Here is a 22,707-nt window from a genome sequence, read left to right as displayed (position 1 = left end):
TAAGTTTGATTTCACACATAGATGTGTAAAGTGTGCTTTCTGTCAGTATTTGTTATTTTTTAGTTGCCTTAGTTAAGCCTAAATTGGGGGTTGCTTTATTCCTGTACAAACCATAATCTTGTTACTTGATATTACTAATTAATATTATTTTAAACATGTAAAAGACTGCTTAAATTAGGATAGCATGACTTTCTAGACCATATGATTTTGGGTTGGCCAGAAAGTTCGTTTGGGTTTTTCCATACAGTACTACAGAAAAACTCTAATGAACTTTTTGGCCAACCCTATAGTAAATGAAAAATCAGCAATGCAGTGTTTTGATTTGATCAGAAATTTATTTACATAGTAATTCTTCAGTTATTCAGGAACTTATGTTCCCCCAGGCAGAAGATATCCATGACCCTTTTCTCTCTCCCTTTGGAGAAACTACCTCTGCACAACTTATCAGTACATTGTCCTGACTAAATTTGCCCTCTGAAAAACTGAATATTTGCTTTAAAAAAAGGAAAAATGAAAAAACCTGCACCAAAGTAGAAACTGCATTATGAAATAATTTTCTTCGTCTTTAATTACTGCCCACTTTTCTGGCTTCTGATCCTGTGATCTGCTTTTATTTTTCCTTCCTTTATTTCTAGCAGACAAGTGGCGTTGGGTCTGTGATGCAGGTTGTAGGGGAAGGGATAAGGGAAGGGTTTTAAAACCACATCATCTGTATAGATACCAGTTGTTCATCTGAAGGGTGTTAGACAGAGATGGGGTCATTGCAGACATCTCAGTGACAGAAGCTGCTTCCGCACTGTCTGCAGGGAGCAGCATATGAATGTTCAGAAAGAGGATTGCCCTGTTGGCTGTGGTGGTGCTGAGCCCTCTCTTAATCCTATCTGGACCAGTAGAGCTGGGTGATTAGGGAGAATATCCCAACTAGTGAAGGGGCAGGAGATTTGTTTTCTTAGAAGCCGCTGTACATCCCAGTGTGTGAATTTCTCATGCCCTTGCTGTCATTTTCCAGCTTTTCCCTTGACTGTTTTAAGATTGTAATGACTTTCTCTGGAATAGGATTGTGGGAAGAAACAAGTTGGCAAGACTTTCATGTCACTAACTGAGTATTTTGACACGTTCCTTGTGACTTTATTACCCTTTTGACTCCAATAAATAATGCTTGTTTTTCATTCCAGTGACAGAAATGTGAGGCCATAGATTGGCTAATGAATAAAGTTGTTTCATGAAAATGGAAACAGACTGGGCTATTGAACACTTGCTTTTGTTTAATATTTTCATGACAACTGAAATTTGCATAACTGTTCCAAATGGATTTTAAGAGAAACCCAACTTCCTTCAGAATTTGCCACAATTGTCTGCTAGATTTATTTTTTCCAAAGATTTATCCCACTTACAGTTGCTGTTGAAACAGTTTTAATTCCTCGTGCTTATCAGCTTGATTCCCACAACTGTTTAACCCACGTTCCTAGTGACCTTCTCATACTTAGGGCAGCTTACCCTGAAAATGGCCTCATTTGCTGATGTCTTGCCTCTAGCTGACAAAGGCCCACTGGGTTCTGTGTATCATTAAACTCTGTAGCTAGTGATAAAATTCTGGAATGCTAATTGTGCTTGCATTTCCCCCACCCATCCACCACAAAACCTGTGGCAGTATGCAGTGCTTTTTAAAAATACCCAGGAAAGCTTAGTGTTGCTAAGCATTCTGTTTAGGGTAACCAGACTCGTGAAATGTCAGGTTGAAATCACAGCCTGGTTAGCTGAGCCCTCACCTTTCAAAATGGATACTCACTGTTTCCCACCTACTTTGCTTTCCAAAATAAGAAGACTTAAAAATCCAGTTCTGGAATTGTTGGTGTGGTGCAGCTGCTTTGAGAGCAGTGAGTCTCTCGAAAGGAAGTGAGTACACCGACCAGTTGCCCTTCGAGAATGAATAAATATTGATGCATACTTTTACATGTATTATCTCTAAGATGCCGTACAGTTAGGTATAAAGGATAATAACAGTGAACACCTAGCCTCCTGACTGATTGGGCATGCAGAAGTAAAACTTGCCAAATAGAGTTGAAGTTCAAGACCCTTGTGTCCTTTTTTTTTTAAATATATATATACACCACCCCCCTTCGCATCCTCTCATATTTGTTCTGATGGGTTGGTACTTACTATTTGCATGCATTCCCTTATCCTTTTGCTATATGTAAATGTTTACAGTATTTACATGTTTACAAATTCTATATAAGAGACGTGTGCCTTCTCCTGCAACTTGCTGTTTCCTTTGGGATTGTATTTGTCACTCATCATCGTGGTCAACAAGCTTTTTTAGTAAATGACCAGATAGTAATTATTTTAGGATTTGTGGCTCATATCTGGTCTCTGTAGCATATTCTTGTTTGCTTTTTTTTTTTAACAGCACATTAAAATGTTCAAAAATATATATTCTTAACTCACAGGAAACGCAGGCCATGGTTTACTCACAATTATTCTAAACCATTCATTTTTCAACGCCAAATAATTTTCTACTATATGAATACACCGCAGTTGATTTTTCCATTTTTCTGTTGATGGATGTTTAGGTGGTTTATAGTGTTTAAAACTTTTAAACACTGTTATTATTTTTTGCTATTGCAAACAGTTCTATAATTATTCTTGCATGTCTCCTCATTTCTCTGAGGCATTTACTTAGCAGAACTGAGGGTTGCCAGATAGGCTGCCCATATGTTTATAGAGTCATGTGTCTGTGTTACCACCCAGCCACTACAAAACCTGTTGCATTATGCAGTGCTTATAAAAATAGCCGAGAAAGCTTAGTGTTGCTAAGCACTCTATTCAGAGTAACTGGTTCTCCTGAAATGTCAGGTTGACATTGTAGCCTAACAAGCACTCCTCCTTTTCTCTTTAAAACCAAGCTCCAGTTTAATCTCCACATAGTGTTCTCTGATCTCCCAGCTGGACCTGCTGTCCACATCCTCTCAACTCTTACAGGTTTTTGTCCTTGCCATCTGTTCATTTAGCAGTTAGTTGTGGTCTCACCCCGGGCTGACGCACTCAGAAACATTCATTGACCAGGCAGGTAAATGAGTGAGGCAGGCCAAGTTGGAGGGGTGGTAGGGGCGCTGTGAAGAAAATGGGGGGAGTGTCCGTGCCTTGTCCAAGGCGATAGCCACCCCAGCTCCCATCTCTGGGAATGTGAGTCCCATGGAGATAGGTCTTCCAACTTGTTTTTCTTTCTAATTGTGATAAAAATTTCCATCTTAACCATTTTTAAGTGTACAGTTAAGTGATATTAAGCATATTCACATTGTTCTGCAACCAATCTCCATAGCATTTCCATCTTACAAAACCAAAACTGTACTTTTAATAACCACATCCCAAGTTTTTGAGTACAGCCCAAAAGTTGGACTTCTGGATATATCACCATATTTTTTAAACAAAACAATCACTGCCACTGACCTTTTTTTTACATTTCTGTTTTTAACCATTATTTAAATCCCTTATCTTTAGTTTTAACTTTTTATTGTGTTTTCTTGCCTATTCTGCTAGATTTTAGCTCTTTTAAGGTTAAGGCCAGTCTGCATTTCTTTCTGATCCACATACAACCTCCCACGGAAGAATGAGCACCATGGATGGGCATGGATGGGCATTTTGCATTTCTTTCTTCCTTTGAAAATCCATGTGTGCTCTAACCCTGATTCCAGTGTGTACTTTTCATTTTGAGTTTTACCTTTCCTTCTTAAAATAGGGTGGCAAAACAGGAATGCTAAAGAGTCTGACAAGGGTCCATCACAAGGTCAGAATGGCCACAGGTTTTCACAAGGGAGTTCTTTTGTTCTTCCTTCACTTTTCTTTTGTGTACATACCTTCTTTCACTTCAGTTCAGTTCAGTCGCGCCCGACTCTTTGCAACCCCATGGACTGCAGCTTGCCAGGCCTTCCTGTCCATCACCAACTCCCAAAGCTTGCTCAAACTCATGTCCATCGAGTCGGTGATGCCATCCAACCATTTCATCCTCTGTTGTCCCCTTTTCCTCCTGCCTTCTATCTTTCCCAGCATCAGGGTCTTTTTCAGTGAGTCGGTTCTTCGCATCAGGTAGCCAAAGTATTGGAGCTGGAGCTTCAGCTTCAGCATCAGTCTTTCCAAGGAATATTCAGGACTGATTTCCTTTAGCATGGACTGGTTTGATCTCCTTGCAGTCCAAGGGACTCTCAAGAGTCTTCTCCAACACCACAATTCAAAAGCATCAATTCTTTGGCGCTCAGCTTTCTTTATGGAGAAGGCAATGGCACCCCACTCCAGTACTCTTGCCTGGAAAATCCCATGGATGGAGGAACCTGGTAGGCTGCAGTCCATGGGGTCGTTACGAGTCAGACATGACTGAGCGACTTCAATTTTACTTTTCACTTTCATGCTTTGGAGAAGGAAATGGCAACCCACTCCAGTGTTCTTGCCTAGAGAATCCCAGGGACGGCGGAGCCTGGTGGGCTGCCATCTATGGGGTCGCACAGAGTCGGACACAACTGAAGCGATTTAGCAGCAGCAGCAGCTTTCCTTATGGTCCAACTCTCACATCCGTACATGACTACTAGAAAAGCCATAGCTTTGACCAGACATATCTTTGTCAGCAAAGTAATGTCTCTGCTTTTTAATACGCGATCTAGGTTTGTCATAGCTTTTCTTCCAAGGAGCAAACGTCTTTTAATTTCATGGCTACAGTCAACATCTACAGCGATTTGGGAGCCCAAGAAAATAAAATCTGTCACTGTTTCCATTGTTTCCCCATCTATTTGCCATGAAGTGATGGGACCGGATGCCATGATCTTAGTTTTTTGAATGTTTCAAGCCAGCTTTTTCACTCTCCTCTTTCACTTTCATCTAAAGGCTCTTGAGTTCTCTGCTTTTGCCATAAGGGATGTCTCATTTGCATATCTGAGGTTATTGATATTTCTCCCGGCAATCTTGATTCCAGCTTGTGCTTCATCCAGCCCAGCATTTCACATGATGTACTCTGCATATAAATTAAATAAACAGGGTGACAATATACAGCCTTGATATACTCCTTTCCCATTTTGGAGCCAGCCCGTTGTTCCATGTCCAGTTCTAACTGTTGATTCTTGACCTGCATACAGCTTTCTCAGGAGGGAGGTAGGCGCCCTGGTATTCCCATCTGTTAAGAATTTTCCATAGTTTGTTGTGATCCACACAAAGGCTTTGGCATAGTCAGTAAAACAGAAGTCGATGTTTTTCTGGAACTTTCTTGCTTTTTCTGTGATCCAATGGATGTCGGCAGTTTGAACTCTGCCTTTTCTAAATCCAGCTTGAACACCTGGAACTTCTTGTTTCACATACAGTTGAAGGCTCACTTGGAGAATTTTGAGCATTACTTTGCTAGTGTATGAGATACCTGCAATTGTGTGGTAGTTTGAGCATTCTTTGGCGTTGCTTTTCTTTGGGCATACCTGCTTTAGAGTAAAATAAATAAGGGAAAGAAGTTACAACAATTAAAATTGTTTTGATTTTCTCTAAGTCAGAGGGAAAGTGAATTGAAAACCTATACATTTAAACCTTTGTTGTTGGAGTTCTCTTTTGAGGATGCCAAACTCATGACTCCATCAGCTTTATTTAGACTCCATAGTTAAAGGTGCTATACATTGAGAGGAGGTTTTTGTTTTTTTTTTATGAAGAAAATGATATTATAGCACTTCCCAGATTGCAGAGTGAAAAATTTTTTGATTTACTCCTGGTAGTGGCCCACAGGTTGGGCGGTTATATCAATATCCTTGTGCACAGAGAAGGGAATTGATGTGTAGGGAGGTTTAAGGTTTTTCCAAAGGCTACACAACTTGAACCCAAAGACCAAATTCAACACAAGTCAGCTGCGCTTTATAGCTCCCTCGTCCTGTCTCTGCGTGTTCTGCCACTCGGTGTTCTCCAAGTGATCATCTAGAAATTTCTCTCCTTTGTGTACTCCAGGTTAAATAGAAATGAATTAGAACTCCGTAATACAGCATCACTCAGACTGTCTTTTTTTCCCCAAGATAGTAGGAGTTGGGGTAGAATTAAATGACACATTTTTAAGTAAACATTTTTTAGTTTCTTAGGATTGTTAGTTTATAAACGTTACGCTATTTCAAGAAACAGACCAAGCTGAATGTAGATTCTAAATTCCTTAATTGCAAACTGAAAGGTAGTTAAATTTCAGTGAATTTGGGGGCTAGTCCTTGAATAGTAGTTTTTCATGGGTTTTATATGCATCTTGTGTTAAAGTGAAACCATTTCTGCCTAAGCTAAATACACTGCACTAGCCCTTAAGTGTAGAACCTATAGAGGAGGCCAAGTGCATTGAAGAATACATGCTGGCTTCATACCACCCCCCTTTTCTTTCTATACCAAGAGAAAATAGCTCATTAAATAGCAGCCATTTATAGTTCTTCACAGCATACCCCTCCCCACCTTCCCTTTTTGTTTTTTTTCCTTCAAAAAATCAAGTGTTTTAAAAGTATAATACCCCAGAGGGTTTTTTAAAAGACAGCAAAGTTATGGAGGTCTTTTAACAATTGTAGAAATTCACCTAAGCTACATATAATTCTCAGTTTCTTCCTTCAACTGAATTAAAGCGTTTTGTTTTCTTTTATGACTTAGTTAAAATTGAAATTGAAAAAGCCACATTAAAGGTAGCCCATATTTGTGGCACTAAATGCTTCTTTATCAGAAATCCATATATTGAGTCTACTTTGAGGCAAGCTTACCTTGAAATTGGAGAAAAGCTCCCATCCCCGTGATAAATTATGTACATTTTTTTTTTCTGTCTTCCCCTTTTTTACTGAAATTTTAAGTTCATTTTTTTCTGAGTGGTCTAAATTTGTATTCATTTTGAGGTGGTGATATCTATTATATGTATTTTCCAGCTTGTTTTTTTTTCCCCACTAAAATTACTAATCTCATTCTAATTGATAGGCACTTAAGAGAAGAGCAGGTCTGCGTATAGCGTCTCCTAGAGAATTCCTTTCCTGATGAGGGGGGTACATGTTCTCTTTGAGAGAAACTAGAGTTGGAAAGTCAGGGACCAAAACTAGTCAGAGCCCTTTTGCTAACATCCCAGCGTTGTCCTGTGGGCCCTCCCTCCGCCGCCTTTCGGGGTTCCTCATTTCTGTACATGTGGGTGGTTGGGCTGGCGTTTTTCTGTGGCCCCAATCAGTTCTGAAGAATCTCTGGTGTTCAGATGTGTGTGGCTTTGAATATTTATTAGGTTTGTTTTATAAGAAATAGGAATGTTAGGGAAAGGCTAATGATTTTTCTGTTGCGTATTTAGAATAAAGGCATTTTTACACAGTGATTTCTCTGTCTTAGTAGACATCACCAAATCTATACGGGAGCTCATTTGGGGTGGGGATGACATTGCCTTTGTTCCTTAAACTCAAACAACTAGAAAAGGAGGTTACTGTTCTTAGTAACTTGATGGGAAATGTCATAGAAAGCAATTATGTGTAACTGCTCCATAGAGTCTTTCTGCAGTTATTTCCCTTCCCCCCTCTTTTTGTTTTCCATGCGATACTTCATTTGCTATGAATAAGTAACCTAACTTTAAAAGCCTTTATCCACTTGTTCTATTTAACAGAGTTTCTTTATCTCCGTTCACATACATCTCAGTGGGGAAATTCTAGGAAGAATGGTCCCGATCAATGCTGATGCTGCATTTAAGTGCAGCTGCAAATTAACTGTATCTGCTCAGTGGCCCCAGCAAGCAGTGTCCCAAGTAATAGCCGCCTAAGAAATATTGGTTACGATGAATGAGTTAGCTCCTGAAGTCCTTGGGCTTGGTCAGTCAGCTATAAATGGATTGTTCAGTAATGCTAGTCCCAGTAGAGAAGCAGTTCTGTGTTCCTTGTGTAAGAAATTTCTTTAGCTTTAATGAGACAATTTCAGAACTAGCTATACATTTTTCATTATTTTGGGGGAAAGTTATGTATCCTTCTTTTCCATTCAGATTCTAAGCATAGTTTAAGTGTATAGTTTCACTTTCTGTTTCTATACTTTTACAGGAAATTATCAATTCCTTGCCGAACATAGTAAATGACAAATATGGAAGGAAGGTCCTATTGTATTTGCTAAGCCCCAGAGATCCTGCCCACACAGTACGAGAGATCATTGAAGTTCTGCAGAAGGGAGACGGTAATGCACACAGGTAAGGGCTTAAGCCCGCTCTGGTTGTTCATTCATTTTGTGTGGCACGCGTGTCCACCTCTCATGCTTCCTCCCTCAAACTCCAAGTGAATTCCATTTTTAAGCCTGTAGTTGTGGCAGATTCTTAAAAGTTTTTATCCTGAAAAGGAAATGAAAGTATCCTGCCAAGAAAATGCCTCTGGGACCCAGCACATAATAGGTGGCTGGGTGTGTGGTTTTTTTATGATTTTCCTTTATATTTAAAGTAACCAGTTAGTCAAGTCCTCTAGAGAGTAGAATCCATACTGTAATCTAAACATGTGTTGTCTTGTGAGATATTTTGTTGTTGTCTTTGCTTGGTTTGCGATTTCTGTGTGTGTGTGTGTGTGTGTGTGTGTGTGTGTGTTACACAAGGCGAGCTTCACTTACTGAGTGCCCGTTCTGTGCCAGGCACTATTCAGATCCTGGGGACCCAAAAATGAAAGATATCCCAGCCTCCAATTGCTTATCCGTGTGCACAGCAGGAATCAGACAATTATAGCAGAATAGGACATTAGCTTTTAAAAGCCTTAGAGGTTTCTGTATGAGTAAAGCACCACATTAACTTTGCTATTCATCTTACCTTGATTCTTCATTCATCATGTTCCCACAGTAAGAAAGACACAGAGATCCGCCGACGAGAGCTCTTAGAGTCCATTTCTCCAGCTTTGTTAAGCTACCTGCAGGGACACGCCCAGGAGGTGGTCCTGGATAAGTCTTCGTGCGTACTGGTGGCTGACATCCTGGGCACCGCCACGGGAGACGTGCAGCCCGCCATGGACGCTGTCGCCAGCCTGGCAGCAGCAGAGCTACATCCCGGCGGCAAGGACGGAGAGGTGAGATGCCCCCGTGAGACGGGCGAGAAAGCCACCATGGCCACAGAAACTCCCGTCTCTGGGAGCACTGCTAGAAAGAGCCTTTTTATGATTGTTCACTCACCCTGTACCCGCAGTACATTTGGAAATTGTGAATTCAGAGCACCAATGCTGTTAACACTCACTTTAACACTCACTGTCTTTTGATGACTCTACATTATCTGCAGAGTAAAACCAGACTCCTATTAATGTTGTCCATGACTGACCCAGGCTGCCTTCCCAGCATTCTCTGTGTTCTTAATTCTGTTTAGAATTTGCTGCGGACTTTTGTACTTCTTCATTGGTATGTACTTCTTTTCTCAGTCGCCAGTGCTGCCCATACTTCCATTTTCCTGCACTCTTCCTGCAGAAACTGCCTTATTCATCCTTCCGCGTCCTCAGAATCCTTCTCCATGAAGTCTTTCTTAACTCCCTCTCAAGCAGAAACTCGATGCTCTTTCCTTTCCTTTTTTTTTGAATTATTATTTATTTTTGGCTGTGTTGGGTCTTTGTTGCTGTGTGCAGGCTTTCTCCAGAGCAGCTCCTGCTCGCTGCTCTCTAGTTGCAGTGCACAGGCTTTTCATTGTGGTGAGTTCTCCTGTGGCAGAGCACAGGCTGTAGGTGAGTGGGTTTCAGTAGTCATGGTGCACAAGCTTAGTCACCTCATTGACACGTGGTATCTTAATTCCCAGACCAGGAATTGGACCCATGTCCCTTGCATAGACAGACTTTTAACCACTGGACCATCAGGAAAATCCTCTTTGCTCTTTCTGATTGCTCTTGCTTACGTTATTTGGGTCTTGTATTATTCTGTCTTGTATCTCAAGCTTATCGGTTCATGCACCAGTTATGTGCTAGACAGTGGCCCACACTCCCCCCACCCCCACCTAAAAAAGAGAATGCCATTTGGGGAAACATTATAGTTAAATAAATATGTACACAAATGATTATTTATTGTAGAATAGAGATAAGCGGTGTGAAGGAAAACTTTAGGTTCTATGGGATTGTATAAGAATGGGAACCAACTTGTCCTCAGAGGACTTCCCAGGGCAGTGAAAGCTAAGCTGAGACCCAGAAGATGGGTAGCTGAGTGAAGGAAGAAGATTCTAGGCAGAGAGAAGAGCCATGTGGGGCCTCCTGGAAGAAGTAAAGAGCTCAGCATGTTTGAGAACAGCAGGCACAGGGGGCTGGAAATCAGTGAGCAGAGGGAAGAGGAAGGCAGAAGCCAAATTCTGCTGGGGCCTCGTCCCATGCAGGGTTGTGAGCTCCTGATGGAAAGATATGTTTGGGGAGCTGGCCGTTGTCTGACACAAGAGATGGGGAAAGAAATGGGCTGGGGGTCTTAGAGATGCCCTGACTCCTGCCATCATGGAGCAGATCCTGTTAAGAAATTGGGATGATGCATGTGTCTTAAAAGTTCCTCTGTAAGGAGATAGAGCTTGTCTCCCACACTGGACACAGAGGGATTGATCTCTATGCGAACAGTTCATATGGCCCTTGAAAAGGAGGGAGGTTAAGCTGAAAGACGGCTTCTTATCCTGCTCACCAGGCAGTGCTCCTCAGGCACCTGTACTTAAACATCGTGCAGCATCAGGTTTCAGTGTTTCTACTGTGTTGCTCCTCAGAACTGCATATGACGATCTGAAAAGTGGTCTGTGTGATCTTAAGACGAGCCTAGTGGTAGAGCTGTTTAATCTGGAGCTCGCGAAGCTGTGTGTGAGCTGTGTTGGTGGCTGTGTTACCTTGAATAACTGTCTTCGTTTTGGTTGGGGTTGGAGCAGGTCTTGTCTTTCCAGGAGTAGTAGTCATTCTCAATAAAGACCTCTTAAGTCTTGTGGACAGAGAAGGTGATGGCACCCCACTCCAGTACTTTTGCCTGGAAAATCCTGTGGACAGAGTAGCCTGGTGGGCTGCAGTTCATGGGGTCGCTAAGAGTCGGACACGACTGAGCAACTTCACTTTCACTTTTCACTCTCATGCATTGGAGAAGGAAATGGCAACCCACTCCAGTGTTCTTGCCTTGAGAATCCCAGGGACGGAGGAGCCTGATGGGCTGCAGTTTATGGGGTCGCACAGGGTCGGACACGACTGAAGCGACTTAGCAGCAGCAGCAAGCCTTGTGGAACTTTCAGCTTGCCTGAGACCTTATCTGTATGTGGTGATATCAGGTGGATGAAGGCAGCTTCTTAATTAATGTGTTCTTGACCTCTCACAGCTTCACATAGCAGAACATCCTGCTGGACATTTGGTTCTGAAGTGGTTAATCGAGCAAGATAAAAAGATGAAAGAACATGGAAGAGAAGGTAGGCTGTGCAACTTGACCTCCTCTGGTATTGTATGTGAAATTTCAGTAATGTCTGGCATCCTTGAACTTTATGCTGGCCTTTTATGAGCTCAGATGAAAACTTGTTGAGTGTTGAGACATGATAGCTGTAAGAAATGGTTTAGTGGTTACTACGTTTTCCCCTGGAGATTTGTCTCCTTGAATCCTTCCATTTTCTTTCCCTTTCCCACCCTCCCTCCCTCTTCTACTACTTCAGACCTCAAAACAGGCTTGTCCAGTGCTTTAAAATGCCATTTTATTCTTTGAGGATGGTGAGAGCTGAGTAGGAGGGCCCGTTTGTGAGTATCATCACCCCAGTTGAAAAACATATTTATCTCTAGTTTTGAGGAAAGGATAACCAGAAGATTACCCTTATCAGAGAATTTTGAACTGATGCCAATTTGGCCTTGGAATACATATGACCAAAGAGCAAGCCAGTCCTTGGCACTTCTTGGTTTTTCATAAACCTTACAGCTGCTCTGTGGAAACTCAGCTCTCAGGAGGATGACAGCATCTTTTATCTAAGTGAGAAGTTGCATGTCCTTCCCCTGTCAGTCCTGTCTCTTTGACCAGACCTTCTTTTTCTAAATTCAAACTCAATTCAGACTCTATTTTAGCCACTAAAGAGATTTCCTCCCACTGAGTTAAAACAGTTCAGGCTTTCTATTACTGTGTCTGGGAAAAGTGACAGATCATGAATTTATGTCTTGAGGCAAGTTGCAGTGCTGATGGCTAGCGAAGCAATCTCTGAAGCAGTAGAGCTGGCACTTCTCACTCTGTCGTTAAGAAGATGGACTTGGCCCTATTTCTCACTGTAATTTTTTTTTAATAAAAAAATCTTCTTGTAATAAACTTTAAAGAAAAAATAATATATTGAATCATCTTTTTCATTATTAAAAGGTCGATACATAGTTGAGCTGAGTTTATGTCAGAAGAGTGCTCTTGCTTACTTTTAAAATGTGAAGAATTTTCTAGTGACTTTTCTCCTTATTTCAACTGCACTGGCAACCCTAAAACACATCTGCTTGGACTCGAAGTATCCATCATTTTCATGTAGCACCGAATGCATGGCTACCAGTCTTGGTTATCTGTTGCTGTGTAACAAGCTGCCTCAAAACTTAGTAGTTTTCAGAACAGCAGTCATTTGGTGGTGTTTGGTGGAGCTCTACCCCGAGTCATCCAGGGCTGCTTGGCTTGGGGTTGGAGTATCCACTTACACCATGACTGGCAGTGGCTAAGTCCAGCAGTCTCAGTCCCCTTCTCTGGTGTGCTGAGTTTCCCTACAACATAGTGGTCGAGTTTCAGGACGATGAAGTAGGTACAAGTTACTTCATGATTTAGCCTCAGAAGTGATTTAAGGTCACTTGTACCACACTTTCATGTCAGTTACAAAGGGCCACCCAGTTCACAAGAAGATAGCAGTTCTGCCTCTAGATGGGGAAGTGGCACTATTCTAGAAGCACACGCAGGAAAGGAGGTGTTGCTGTGGCCGCCTTTGGAAAACATCATCTGCCTCACCAGTTGGTTTCCGTCCCTCTTGAGCACGAGCCACAAAGAGTGAAATAGCCATAGACCCCTTGGCTTTTAAAGCTTCCTCACTATTGGATATCTTTGAATGAATTACACTTAGGGCCTACTCAAGATATCTGTCTTTAAAATAGGTTATCCCTACTTCCATCTGTACCAGATCCTGGTATTCAGAGTTTCTCCTTTGTCCTAGAGTTAGTCATGCTTAGATGATCCAGTGAATACGATAATATACTGTAAAACCTTGGGAATCAGATGTACTGAAATAACAAAAGATGAATGGTATTTTTGATGGAAGAACAAATGTTTAGTGTTGTAGAGAGAAAACAGTTGTGTTCATGGCACCTTCGGAGTGAGCATTTTCCTTGAGGAGCAACTTGATTTTAACCAAACACTGCTATTACACCTTTACTTCCTGAATAACTTTCAGATTAGGGTTAAATCATTAAATAGTACAAAGAAATGCAAACCTGACCAAGTGAGCATTTCATTGTTTCTCTTGAGTACTTACTGCAAAACATAGCTGGGGATTTGGGTCAGAGTTGAAAGAAATGGCTATATTAAAAACGCATTATGTCAAGCTGAGCTTAACATATTGTCAAGCTGAGCTTAACAATATCATGTTAAGTGATATTGGGTGTGAACTCTATTAGCTTTCTTATTAAAACATTTTTGCACTCTAAGAGTAGTATAGAGAGAGTGATTGGGAGTTTAAATATTGGTATATGACGTTCATGAAGTTTCAGTTTATTTTACAGGTTGTTTTGCAAAAACACTTATAGACCGTGTTGGTGTGAAGAACCTGAAGTCCTGGGCTAGTGTCAATCGAGGAGCCATTATTCTCTCTAGGTATGTAGAGCGTGTGCCTTTCCTGCTGAGGCTTCGTATCCAAATGCCTGTTGGTGCAAAACATGGTTCCTTCACATTTATTTCTCGGTTGGAATGTCTGTTTTCAGTAGCCCAGCATTCCTGTCAGTCACCCTTGGTCTTACTTTGCCAAATACTAGAGGGTAAGTGTCACTTTTTCCATAGGCCCTCTTTTGGATATCAAGGATCATAAAATTAGGGCGTTTCCAAGATCATTTGATTGTTTCACCATATTTTTGGTTTTGACCACAGTATAGTTGTATGCTTTTTTAATGAATTAGTTTTGTTCCTGTGGAATCTGATGAAAGTTTTTTTTTTTAAATCACAGCTGACTTTACATATAATTCTTTGTTTTCAACTATTCTGAAAGGATTTGAGAAGCATTAGCTATTATAGTCCACCTGCTTATCTTCATTTCTAATTAAAATGATAGAAAATTGATGATTTGTGAATTGAGACATATGGTTAACTTGTATATTTTTGCCTGGACATAGGTTGAGTTTATAATTTACAGGGCATTGAAATTGCCATGTATTCTGTTCCCAGATAAATCCCTTCTATTAAGGATATTCATTTTTAAATAGATTCTGTGTTGCTTTAAAGCAATCACAGTTGATTTTTTTCCCCCTGCTGTGTCATCAGGCTTTGGAAAAACAGTTACCGGTTTCAGCTTGAATTTCCCGTAGTATTTCACATGCAGGATCCTCTGCAACTTAATTTGTATTGTTTATACGTCACAGGTATTTCTTCCGTTTATATTTTGATTTGGTACACGTGTACTCACAAGTATGTACATTCCAAATGGGCATTCTTTTTTTTTTTGTATATCAGTATCTCCAGATGCACAGGTGATATTGATTACTAATTTATTTCTCATTAAAATTAGCTCATTTTCCAGTTGATGTTGAGCAGCTGGAGTCCATTAGTTGAAACATGAACTTTTATGACATGGATTTCTTTACCAGGCATTTGGAGTGTTAACAACCTACTGACATATTCTTTCATTACACGCAATTAACTAAAAATTCTGGCAGTGCCATAAAATTAATTTTTTAAGATTGATCATCAATCGGAACTCCCCTTGGGTGGATTTCAAACATGAGAAGGATACTGTAGGTTTATTATGGAGTACTCCTTAAAACTGAAATATGAAATATCTGAGGTTCTGAGAGAAGTGAAGCTGTAGATAAGTTAATAATTGATTATTATAATTATTTTGTATTTGGTTATAGAGTATTGTCAGTCACGTGCTTGACTTGTTTGGCAAGATTTTTTGCTTGTTTATATTTTTCTTTAAACTCATGCAGTACATGTATGTGTTTTTATTTTTGATTTGTTTGTTTTGCTAAATCTTTTTAGGAGTAAGTAGAAAAGCCTCATTCTGGGTAAAAGAAAACAGCCTTGTATGCAGTCTGAAAAATAACTCAGGGAAGCATTATTCTCTAGCATTGAAATGCATGGGTTCCATTCCCAGCTCACTGTGTGGCCTTGCACAAATTATTTGACTTTTCTGAGCCTTAATTTTCTTGGATGTAAAATGAGATTAATAATAATCTTAGGTTGTTGGGAAAACTAAATGAGATAATGAATACGTGATGCTTAGCATTAGGTCTAATGCGTATGTTCAATAAATATTAACCTGTATTACTGTTGTGCATGATGTGACTGCGTATTTAGCCAAGGTGTGTAAAATAAAAACACCTAGTGAGTCACAAGTCTGTTAAGAGGGCACCTTTCAGCTTTGCAGGTGGCAGGCAGTACTTGTTGCTTGTCTCCCACAAGCATTGGAATGCTGTTGGGGGCTGCTCATTTCCCCTCCTCTCTATGAATGGAAATATTGCAGCCAAGGTCTTTCAAAAGTGCCAAGTGATTACTTTCTAGGATGTATTTCAGTGGTCAGTAAATGTGGTCATGAGGAAGTCAGGGGAGAATAAGAAATTCAGCCCCGATGTTTGACAACAGAGTGCCTATGACCTGGCCCCTATCTAGAGAAAGGGGCCTACTTGTTGCCAGCCTGCAGGGCTCCGCTCACCTGGGATAGAGTGCCCCAGCAAGGTCTCAGAGAGCAGAGCTGACCTTATCTTATTCAGTGACTCACATCAATCGAATACTTAACTACGTGTCAGGCTCTGGCCAGGTGCTTTAGGTACGAGATCACGTGAGCCTCAAAAAACAACCCTGTGAGGTAGAAGGTGGATTCTTTTGTTGATTCCATTCTACAGGCCAGGAAATTGCAGTCTTTGAGAATTTTAATGCACACTCTTGGTTGTATAGTTACTAGAGTGTCAGAGGCATTTTTCAAATCCGGACAGGTAAGGTATAAGGTAAACCTCTTCACCCCTTCAGTCAGTGTTTTAGCAACAGAGTTCAGCAAGAAGACCATTCATTAACTGCTTACCTTTTATGCTGCCTACCTCCCTTCATGTGCACCTACTTGCAGGTGTTAACTCAGCTACTCAGTGAGCATTTCTTGACTGTCTGCTCTGAATTTTTTAGTGTGTGGAGGTAGTATTTGCAGACCAGTCTAGGAGGCTTTATGAAATACACTTTTTTGTTGTTGTTTATTTCTGTCTTCTCTCTTCAGCCTTCTCCAGAGTTCTGATCAAGAAGTTGCAAATAAAGTCAAAGCTGGACTGAAAAGCCTGATTCCTGCCTTGGAAAAAAGCAAAAACACCAGCAAAGGAATAGAAATGCTACTTGAAAAGCTGACTGCCTAGGTGGAAACAGTTAAGAGCAAGTTGGAGTCATTTTTCTTGTTCTATTTTCCCAGTGCAGGAAAGAAGGGCTAGGGTCCATCTTACTGGTAATTTGGGTCCTCTGTATATGTGTTTCTTCTTTGTATAAGAATCTATTTATAAAATGGTTTCTAAAATTGTCCTTTTTAAGAAAACAGTCTCAGCCTTCTCTTTTATCATATTGAATAGTAAGCAAGTCACAATGGAAAAGGTTTGACAGCCATACACAAGGACCAAACAAATTCATACAAGATAGTTGTATGCATTGATTCAGGGGGGAAAGATACCTTCAGTGAACAGTCTGAGAGAGCTTCTTGGAGGAGGAAGAGGAATCAGAGAGCTTCAGATGAGGCCATGTGTGCGTGCTGAGTTGCTCAGTTGTACCACGTCTGACTCTTTGTGACCCTACCTCATGAACCGTAGCTCACCAGGTTCCTCTGTCCCTGGGATTCTTGTGGTGAGAATGCTGGAGTGGGTTGCCGTTTCCTCCTCTAGGGGATCTTCCTGAGGATGTGGTAGATGAGAGCCCTGGGGAGTCCTTGGTGGGAGTAGTGCCTCAGGAACCCTTGGGGCCCAGTGGGCACAGGGATGGGGCCTCTCTACATCTAGGGCAGCTGCATTCCCAGCTGCCTGATGGATTGGACACCATGTTAGATTTTGTTGGAAACAAGTGACTACAGTAAATTAAGATTTGTAGGGGAAAACGTGCTGGGTGAATTAAACGATCACACTGAGTAGCGGTGTGAATGTCAGGGCCACAGGGAAAATCTTCCTGTCTTTGAAACTGGGCCTTCCAGCTGTTTGTAATGAGACTCTCTGTTTTGGAACTTTTCCCTAAAGTAGTTGAGGCCTCCAGGGTTTGAGTTAGAAGGAAGGTTACGCGGATTTGTTAATAATGCAGCAATTTGAATTTAAGTACAAGTCGGGTGTTTGAGTTTTAAAACTACACTTGACTCCCAAGGAACCAAGTTTGGAAGGATTGGTAGCCCTTGGAAGGATTCGTAGTCAGGCTCACGTAGCCCTGCCTATGAATACTGACTGCTTTTGAAACCAAGCTTCAGTGCTTTGTCTAAGTAGTCTGCTGTGACAGCACAGCCACTTGATTCTGCACCGGGGTTCCACCTGAGAACAGCAGAGCCTTTCCTGCCAGACTGCCCACTCCCAGGACTGCTTCTAACACAGGAGATGTCACCTGCTGCCCTTTCTGACAGGTGCCTTGAAAAGAGCCCATGCCGGTGGTTCTCCTGTGTAGATTGTCTGCCTACCTATGCCCCCATCCCCCTCCCAACTGCCCCTAAGGGTGGAGATGTAGAACTGCTGGGTCTGGGGGTGGGGTGATGAGATATAATGAGGAAGAAGCTTGCTTTTGTTGGACCAGTGTATTGTGAGTCTGTTTTCCATATAATGGGCCCATTTAGAAAGAGATGGGGACAAAACTGCCGTTTGTTCCATCTATAAGATAAAATAAAATAAATAAAATAAAATAACATCCGCAGTTTTGAAAGTTAAGAGTATTAGGAAGCATATCTCAAAACTGTCTGCCCTACTCCTTTTCACTCTTGGCCTTGTCCTCCCCAGAAGCAACTTTCAGTTCTTTTTTAGCTCTGCTAGGTGTTTAAACAGAAATTTTGAGGTTTTAAAAAATATATATGTTTTACACGTTTTCTTTTAACTTCCTATAATGGCAAAATACACAGTGAGACCTTTCACCGCCACTGTTCCCCTACTTTGTTTCTTTCCATTTTCCCAAAAGAATTGCATCATTTTTGAAAAATTGGTGTTGTTTATATGATTATGCTGACATCACTTCTTAGATACTGAGGGAAGTAATGAACTGTCATGACATTTCCTTTACTGATTTCTTTTTCCTGGGATTAATAAATTGCCTCATTTATTTTTATTTACTTTCTTTCCTACATTCCTATTATTTTTCTCAAACTGACCGTCAGAATTGTTGAAACTCTTCTCCAGCAGGCCCCATTTCCTCTATTTTTTTCAGCCTGGCAAGGCTCCCATGTCATTTTGGTGTCTACCCTTTTCCCCATGGCTCTGATATGTCCCACCTCATGTGCTTCGGGTGGGTCAGAAATGTGCTGAGATTTTAACAGCTTCAACCCTTAATCCGCAAAGCCATTACACACATCTCCTTGATTAGTTCACATCAGTGTTCTTTTGCAAACTAATCCCAGGGGCCCTTCCCTTAAGTCAGTGATGAGTTTTAGGAGGGTCTTGACTAATATGCTTCTCAGAGGAGAAGTATATTCCTGAGAAAGTTCCCTTTAGTCTCAGACCCACAAGGAGCAGAGTCCCCTTCCTGCCTATTGACTTTAGTATATGCAGAAAGCACACTGGGGACGGTGGAGCAGAAGGCTGAAGAATCTGAAGCGTTGATGTTGAACTGCTGAATAATCAACTGCCCTACTACTGAACTTCCTGCTACATGAGCGAATTAACTTTCATTTATCACTTAGGCTATTTCGAGTTGAATCTTTAGAAACTTGGAGCCCAAAGTGTGCTTATCTGTCACTGAATAGTAATTTCCACCCTGTCCAGTTCATCAAGTTAACTGGCAGACACCTCTCCTGGAGCCAGCTGGCTTTCATCCTGGGCCTTCCCTTCATGTCTCCTATGGAAAGCCCATTTCCAGGACCCCATGCATTTCATCTTGCTTAACATCCTCTTTTGAATGGGGCACAGTCTCTAGTAGCTTCCTGAGAAAGGATGCATATGTGGTCAGAATTTAAAGTCTGAATGTCTTTATTCTACCCTTTCGCATCTGGGCACCTATTTTAGCTGGTTATAGAATTCTAGTTTGAAATTAATTTTGCTGTGGAATTTTGAAGACATGGGTCAGTATTTCCTTCAGCTTACAGAGTGACTTCGGAAATTCAGTACCATTGTTATTCTCAGTCTTTTGTATGTGGCCTTTTTTGGAGGGACGAGAGGGTTTTCTCTGAAAGGTTTCAGGACTTTACCGCCAGCCTCATCCTCGTATTTCAGGATCTTGGCATTGCTATCTATTGTGTGTTATCTGCTCTTCATTATTCATACTGGGTAATTGTTTAGGACTTTCATTGGAGAAGGCAAGCCCTCCCATCCAGGGGCTGTGTTTGTATTATCTCCCTAACCCCAACATCCTCCAACCCTGTTTTTTCTCTTCTTTCTCTTTGAAGCTCCTGTTTTGCAGATTTTGAATGCTGATTTGATCGACAAATTTTTTCTTTCAATTCTTTGGCCTTTTGATTTGCTTTCTGGGTGAAATATTTTCTCCACTTTTTCTTTCAGCCCTTCCATTGTCTTTTTAAAAATTTTTATGTTTTTAAACTTTACTGAGGAATAATTCAATAAAATATAATAAAATTATACATATTTAAAGTGATATACATTGCAGAATGATTCCAAGATCAAAATAAGTAACACATATGGATAAATGGTTTTATTTTACTTGAGTATATGCCGAGGAGTGGACTTGTTGGGTCATATGGTAACTCCACATTTAAGCATTTGAACAACTGCCAGACTTTTTCAGTGTGGCTGTTCCATTTTACATGTCCATAGCAGTGTGTGAGGGCTCCAACCCCCCTACATCCTCACCAACAGTTGTTAGTATTTGACTTTTTAATTATTGCTATCCTTATGGGTGTGAAGTATTATCTCTTTGTGTTTTTTATTTGTATTTCCCTTTGACTAGTGAGGTCAAGCATCTTTTCCTGCTCCAATTGGCTGTTATGTTTTCCTTGAAGAAATATCTCTTTAGATCCATTGCTCATTTTTCAGTTGAGTTTTTTATGTTTTTATTATTAAGTTGTTAGAGTTCTTTATATATTCTGGATACAAGTCCTTTACCAGATGTATGATTTGCAAATATTATTTACTGTCTTTCTGTCTGTTGTTTTTTCACTTCCATGATAGTGTTCTCTGAGACACAAAGGTTTTAATTTTGATGAAATCTAATTCATTTTTTTCTTTGGTTGCTTGTACTTTTAGAGTCATATCTAAGAACTCATGGCCAAATCCAAGGTGTTAAAGATTTACTTCTGTGTTTCCTTCTAAGAGCTTTCTAATTTTAATTCTTATATTTGGGTCTTTGATCCATTTTGTGTTAGGTTTTGTGTATGGTGTAAAATAAGGGTCTCCCACTTTATTCTGCATGTGGCTTCCCAGTCATCCTAGCATCATTTGTTGAAAAGCCATTTGTCCCTCTGAGTGATCTTGGCCCCTCTGTTGAAAATCAGTTGACCATAAGCACCTGATTCCATTTCTGGACTTTGAGCTCTTATTCCATTAATGTATACCCTGATGCCAGTACAACACTGTCTTGATTGGCTGCTGGATATTTGAGGGGTGTGCATGTTTTATGTATTCATATGCTGCTCAGTTCAACTGGGTGCATTTTTTGTGTTCCCTCAGTGTTTCTCACAGACAGAATCACTCCTGTTGTTCTTAATATGTCGACCAAATTGGAAAACCCTTCCTCCTTCCCTGCAATTGTCTATGCTCAGCCCTCCTTGGTCTGTTACCTAAACCAAGAAAAGTGCTAAGAAAAATGGCAGTCAGGACTGGGAGTATGAAGTATAAAAGTGTCTTATGACAGTTGTTAATCCAGTTGACAGACGTTTCTTGCACACTTACTATTTCATAATCTCACTCAACTCTCAGGGTGGGAGGGGCAATACAGGGGCAGGGAATTAAGAAGTATAAACTGTCATGTACAAAATAAGCTACAAGGATATATTGTACAACACAGGGAATACAACCAATATTTTATAGTAACTGCAAGTGGAGTATAATCTTTAAAAATTATGCATCACTATACTGTACACTTATATAATACAACTATACTTCAAAAAAATTATCAAAAGAAAGAGGCTCAGAAAATGTCTATATAATAAGTTCATGGTAAATTACTATGAGAAACTAAGAATGGTTACTCTGTTTCCCTTCAGTTTTAAAGTTTGACTTTTTTCAATTTTAAAATATTAGGAATTTATATATATTTGGTCAGTCCTTCCATTGTCTTTTATTTTCATTTTGTTTTACTCTGCTTTGTCTCTTTTCTGTTGTCTGCACTTTTTATTTTGGTCTCTCACATTTGAGACTTTCGGGCGAGATCTTTGGCTTTACTTTATATACATGTGTGTGGGCCCAACCACTCAGTCATGTCTGACTCTCTGTGACCCCATGGACTGTATCCTGCTAGGCTCCTCTGTCCATGGAATTTTCCAGGCAAGAATACTGGAGTGGGTTGTCATTTCCTCCTACAGGGCATCTTCCTGACCCAGGGATCAATCCTGCGTCTCCTCCTTATATATGTAAAGCCCTCCTTAATATACATAAGACCGCTAAAACTGATCAGAAAAGCAGCAGGACCTTCCGGAGTGTTGACGGTTCATTGCACAGGTGATGAGGTGTGGCTGCTGCTGTTGGACCAGAGTCCTCCATATGTCGGGATCTGTAGGGCTTCTGTTCGGAGCTCTTGGTGCCTCTAGAGGGGATGCCAGCTAGCAGCCAGAATTCTGGTTGCGCAGCACTGTCAGGTCCTCATTCACCCACCTGTTTTGCATACAGTGCCTATCTGTCATGCTGTCTTGTATCTGGGACCCCATAGCTTGGCGAAACTGAACACTGGAATCCACAAAATAAACTCAGTCTTTTGCCATTGTGTGGAGTGATAGCCCGTTTGAGCCAATCCCCTGTTTTTATTTTAGGGCTTACCCCAGCTCTTTCCAGTACTTAGCACCTCTTCTTGCTGAAATTTTCTGTAATCACAGAGAGAATTAGCTTGCTTCTCTACATGTACCTGCTATTCAGCTTTCTTGGCCCTGTTACTTTCTCCACAGCTTCCTCTTCTTCCAGATATTTGTTGCTATTGTTCAGTCACTGATGACTTCTCCCCTGTTTCCTCTGTTGTTTCAACTTTATACTATTTGTATTCTTAGCAGAAATCAACAGATGCTTTTAACTACATTGAGAACAACCTACCAGACTGAATGGAGGCTGTATTTTCCATGGAAAAGTTTACTGGATTTGAGAAATGTTTTTAATTTTAAATTTTAACTTCTGTAGTTTTCAGATTGCACTTCCATCCTTTTCTCAGGGATTTAACAGACTTTGCCTGGAAGAAAGGAGAACCTGTTCCCCTTTCAGTTCTGTTCAGTTGCTCGTCGTGTCTGACTCTTTGTGACCCCATGAATCACAGCACGGCAGG

General features: G+C 40.8%; 1 protein-coding gene and 1 long non-coding RNA gene across 10 annotated transcripts in view; one reads left to right on the top strand and one right to left on the bottom strand.

The window, feature by feature from the left end:
* PUM3 (pumilio RNA binding family member 3) overlaps positions 1 to 16,654 on the top strand; it is a 48,411-nt gene extending 31,757 nt beyond the window's left edge. For 4 of the 9 annotated variants that reach the window (XM_060409414.1, XM_027964535.3, XM_042243403.2 and 1 more), the window contains exons 14-18: positions 8,034 to 8,176; positions 8,807 to 9,029; positions 11,263 to 11,350; positions 13,656 to 13,746; positions 16,349 to 16,654. In XM_060409414.1, the coding sequence (XP_060265397.1) occupies positions 8,034 to 8,176; positions 8,807 to 9,029; positions 11,263 to 11,350; positions 13,656 to 13,746; positions 16,349 to 16,481 (678 nt within the window). In that variant the 3' untranslated portion in view covers positions 16,482 to 16,654. Of the gene's footprint in view, positions 1 to 8,033; positions 8,177 to 8,806; positions 9,030 to 11,262; positions 11,351 to 13,643 lie in introns of all 9 variants that reach the window. The other 5 variants (XM_060409413.1, XM_060409409.1, XM_060409412.1 and 2 more) reach the window with 2 other exon arrangements.
* Positions 49 to 9,089, bottom strand: LOC132659176 (uncharacterized). Its single transcript, XR_009599235.1, has 2 exons — positions 8,777 to 9,089; positions 49 to 5,450 (listed from the first exon to the last, which is right to left on the bottom strand). It is a non-coding gene; the product is annotated as an uncharacterized LOC132659176 (long non-coding RNA).
* Positions 16,655 to 22,707: the final 6,053 nt, after the last annotated feature.

Source organism: Ovis aries, chromosome 2 (genome assembly GCF_016772045.2).
Source record: "Ovis aries strain OAR_USU_Benz2616 breed Rambouillet chromosome 2, ARS-UI_Ramb_v3.0, whole genome shotgun sequence".
Lineage (NCBI taxonomy): Eukaryota > Metazoa > Chordata > Mammalia > Artiodactyla > Bovidae > Ovis > Ovis aries.
This window is presented reverse-complemented; position numbering and strand designations above follow the sequence as displayed.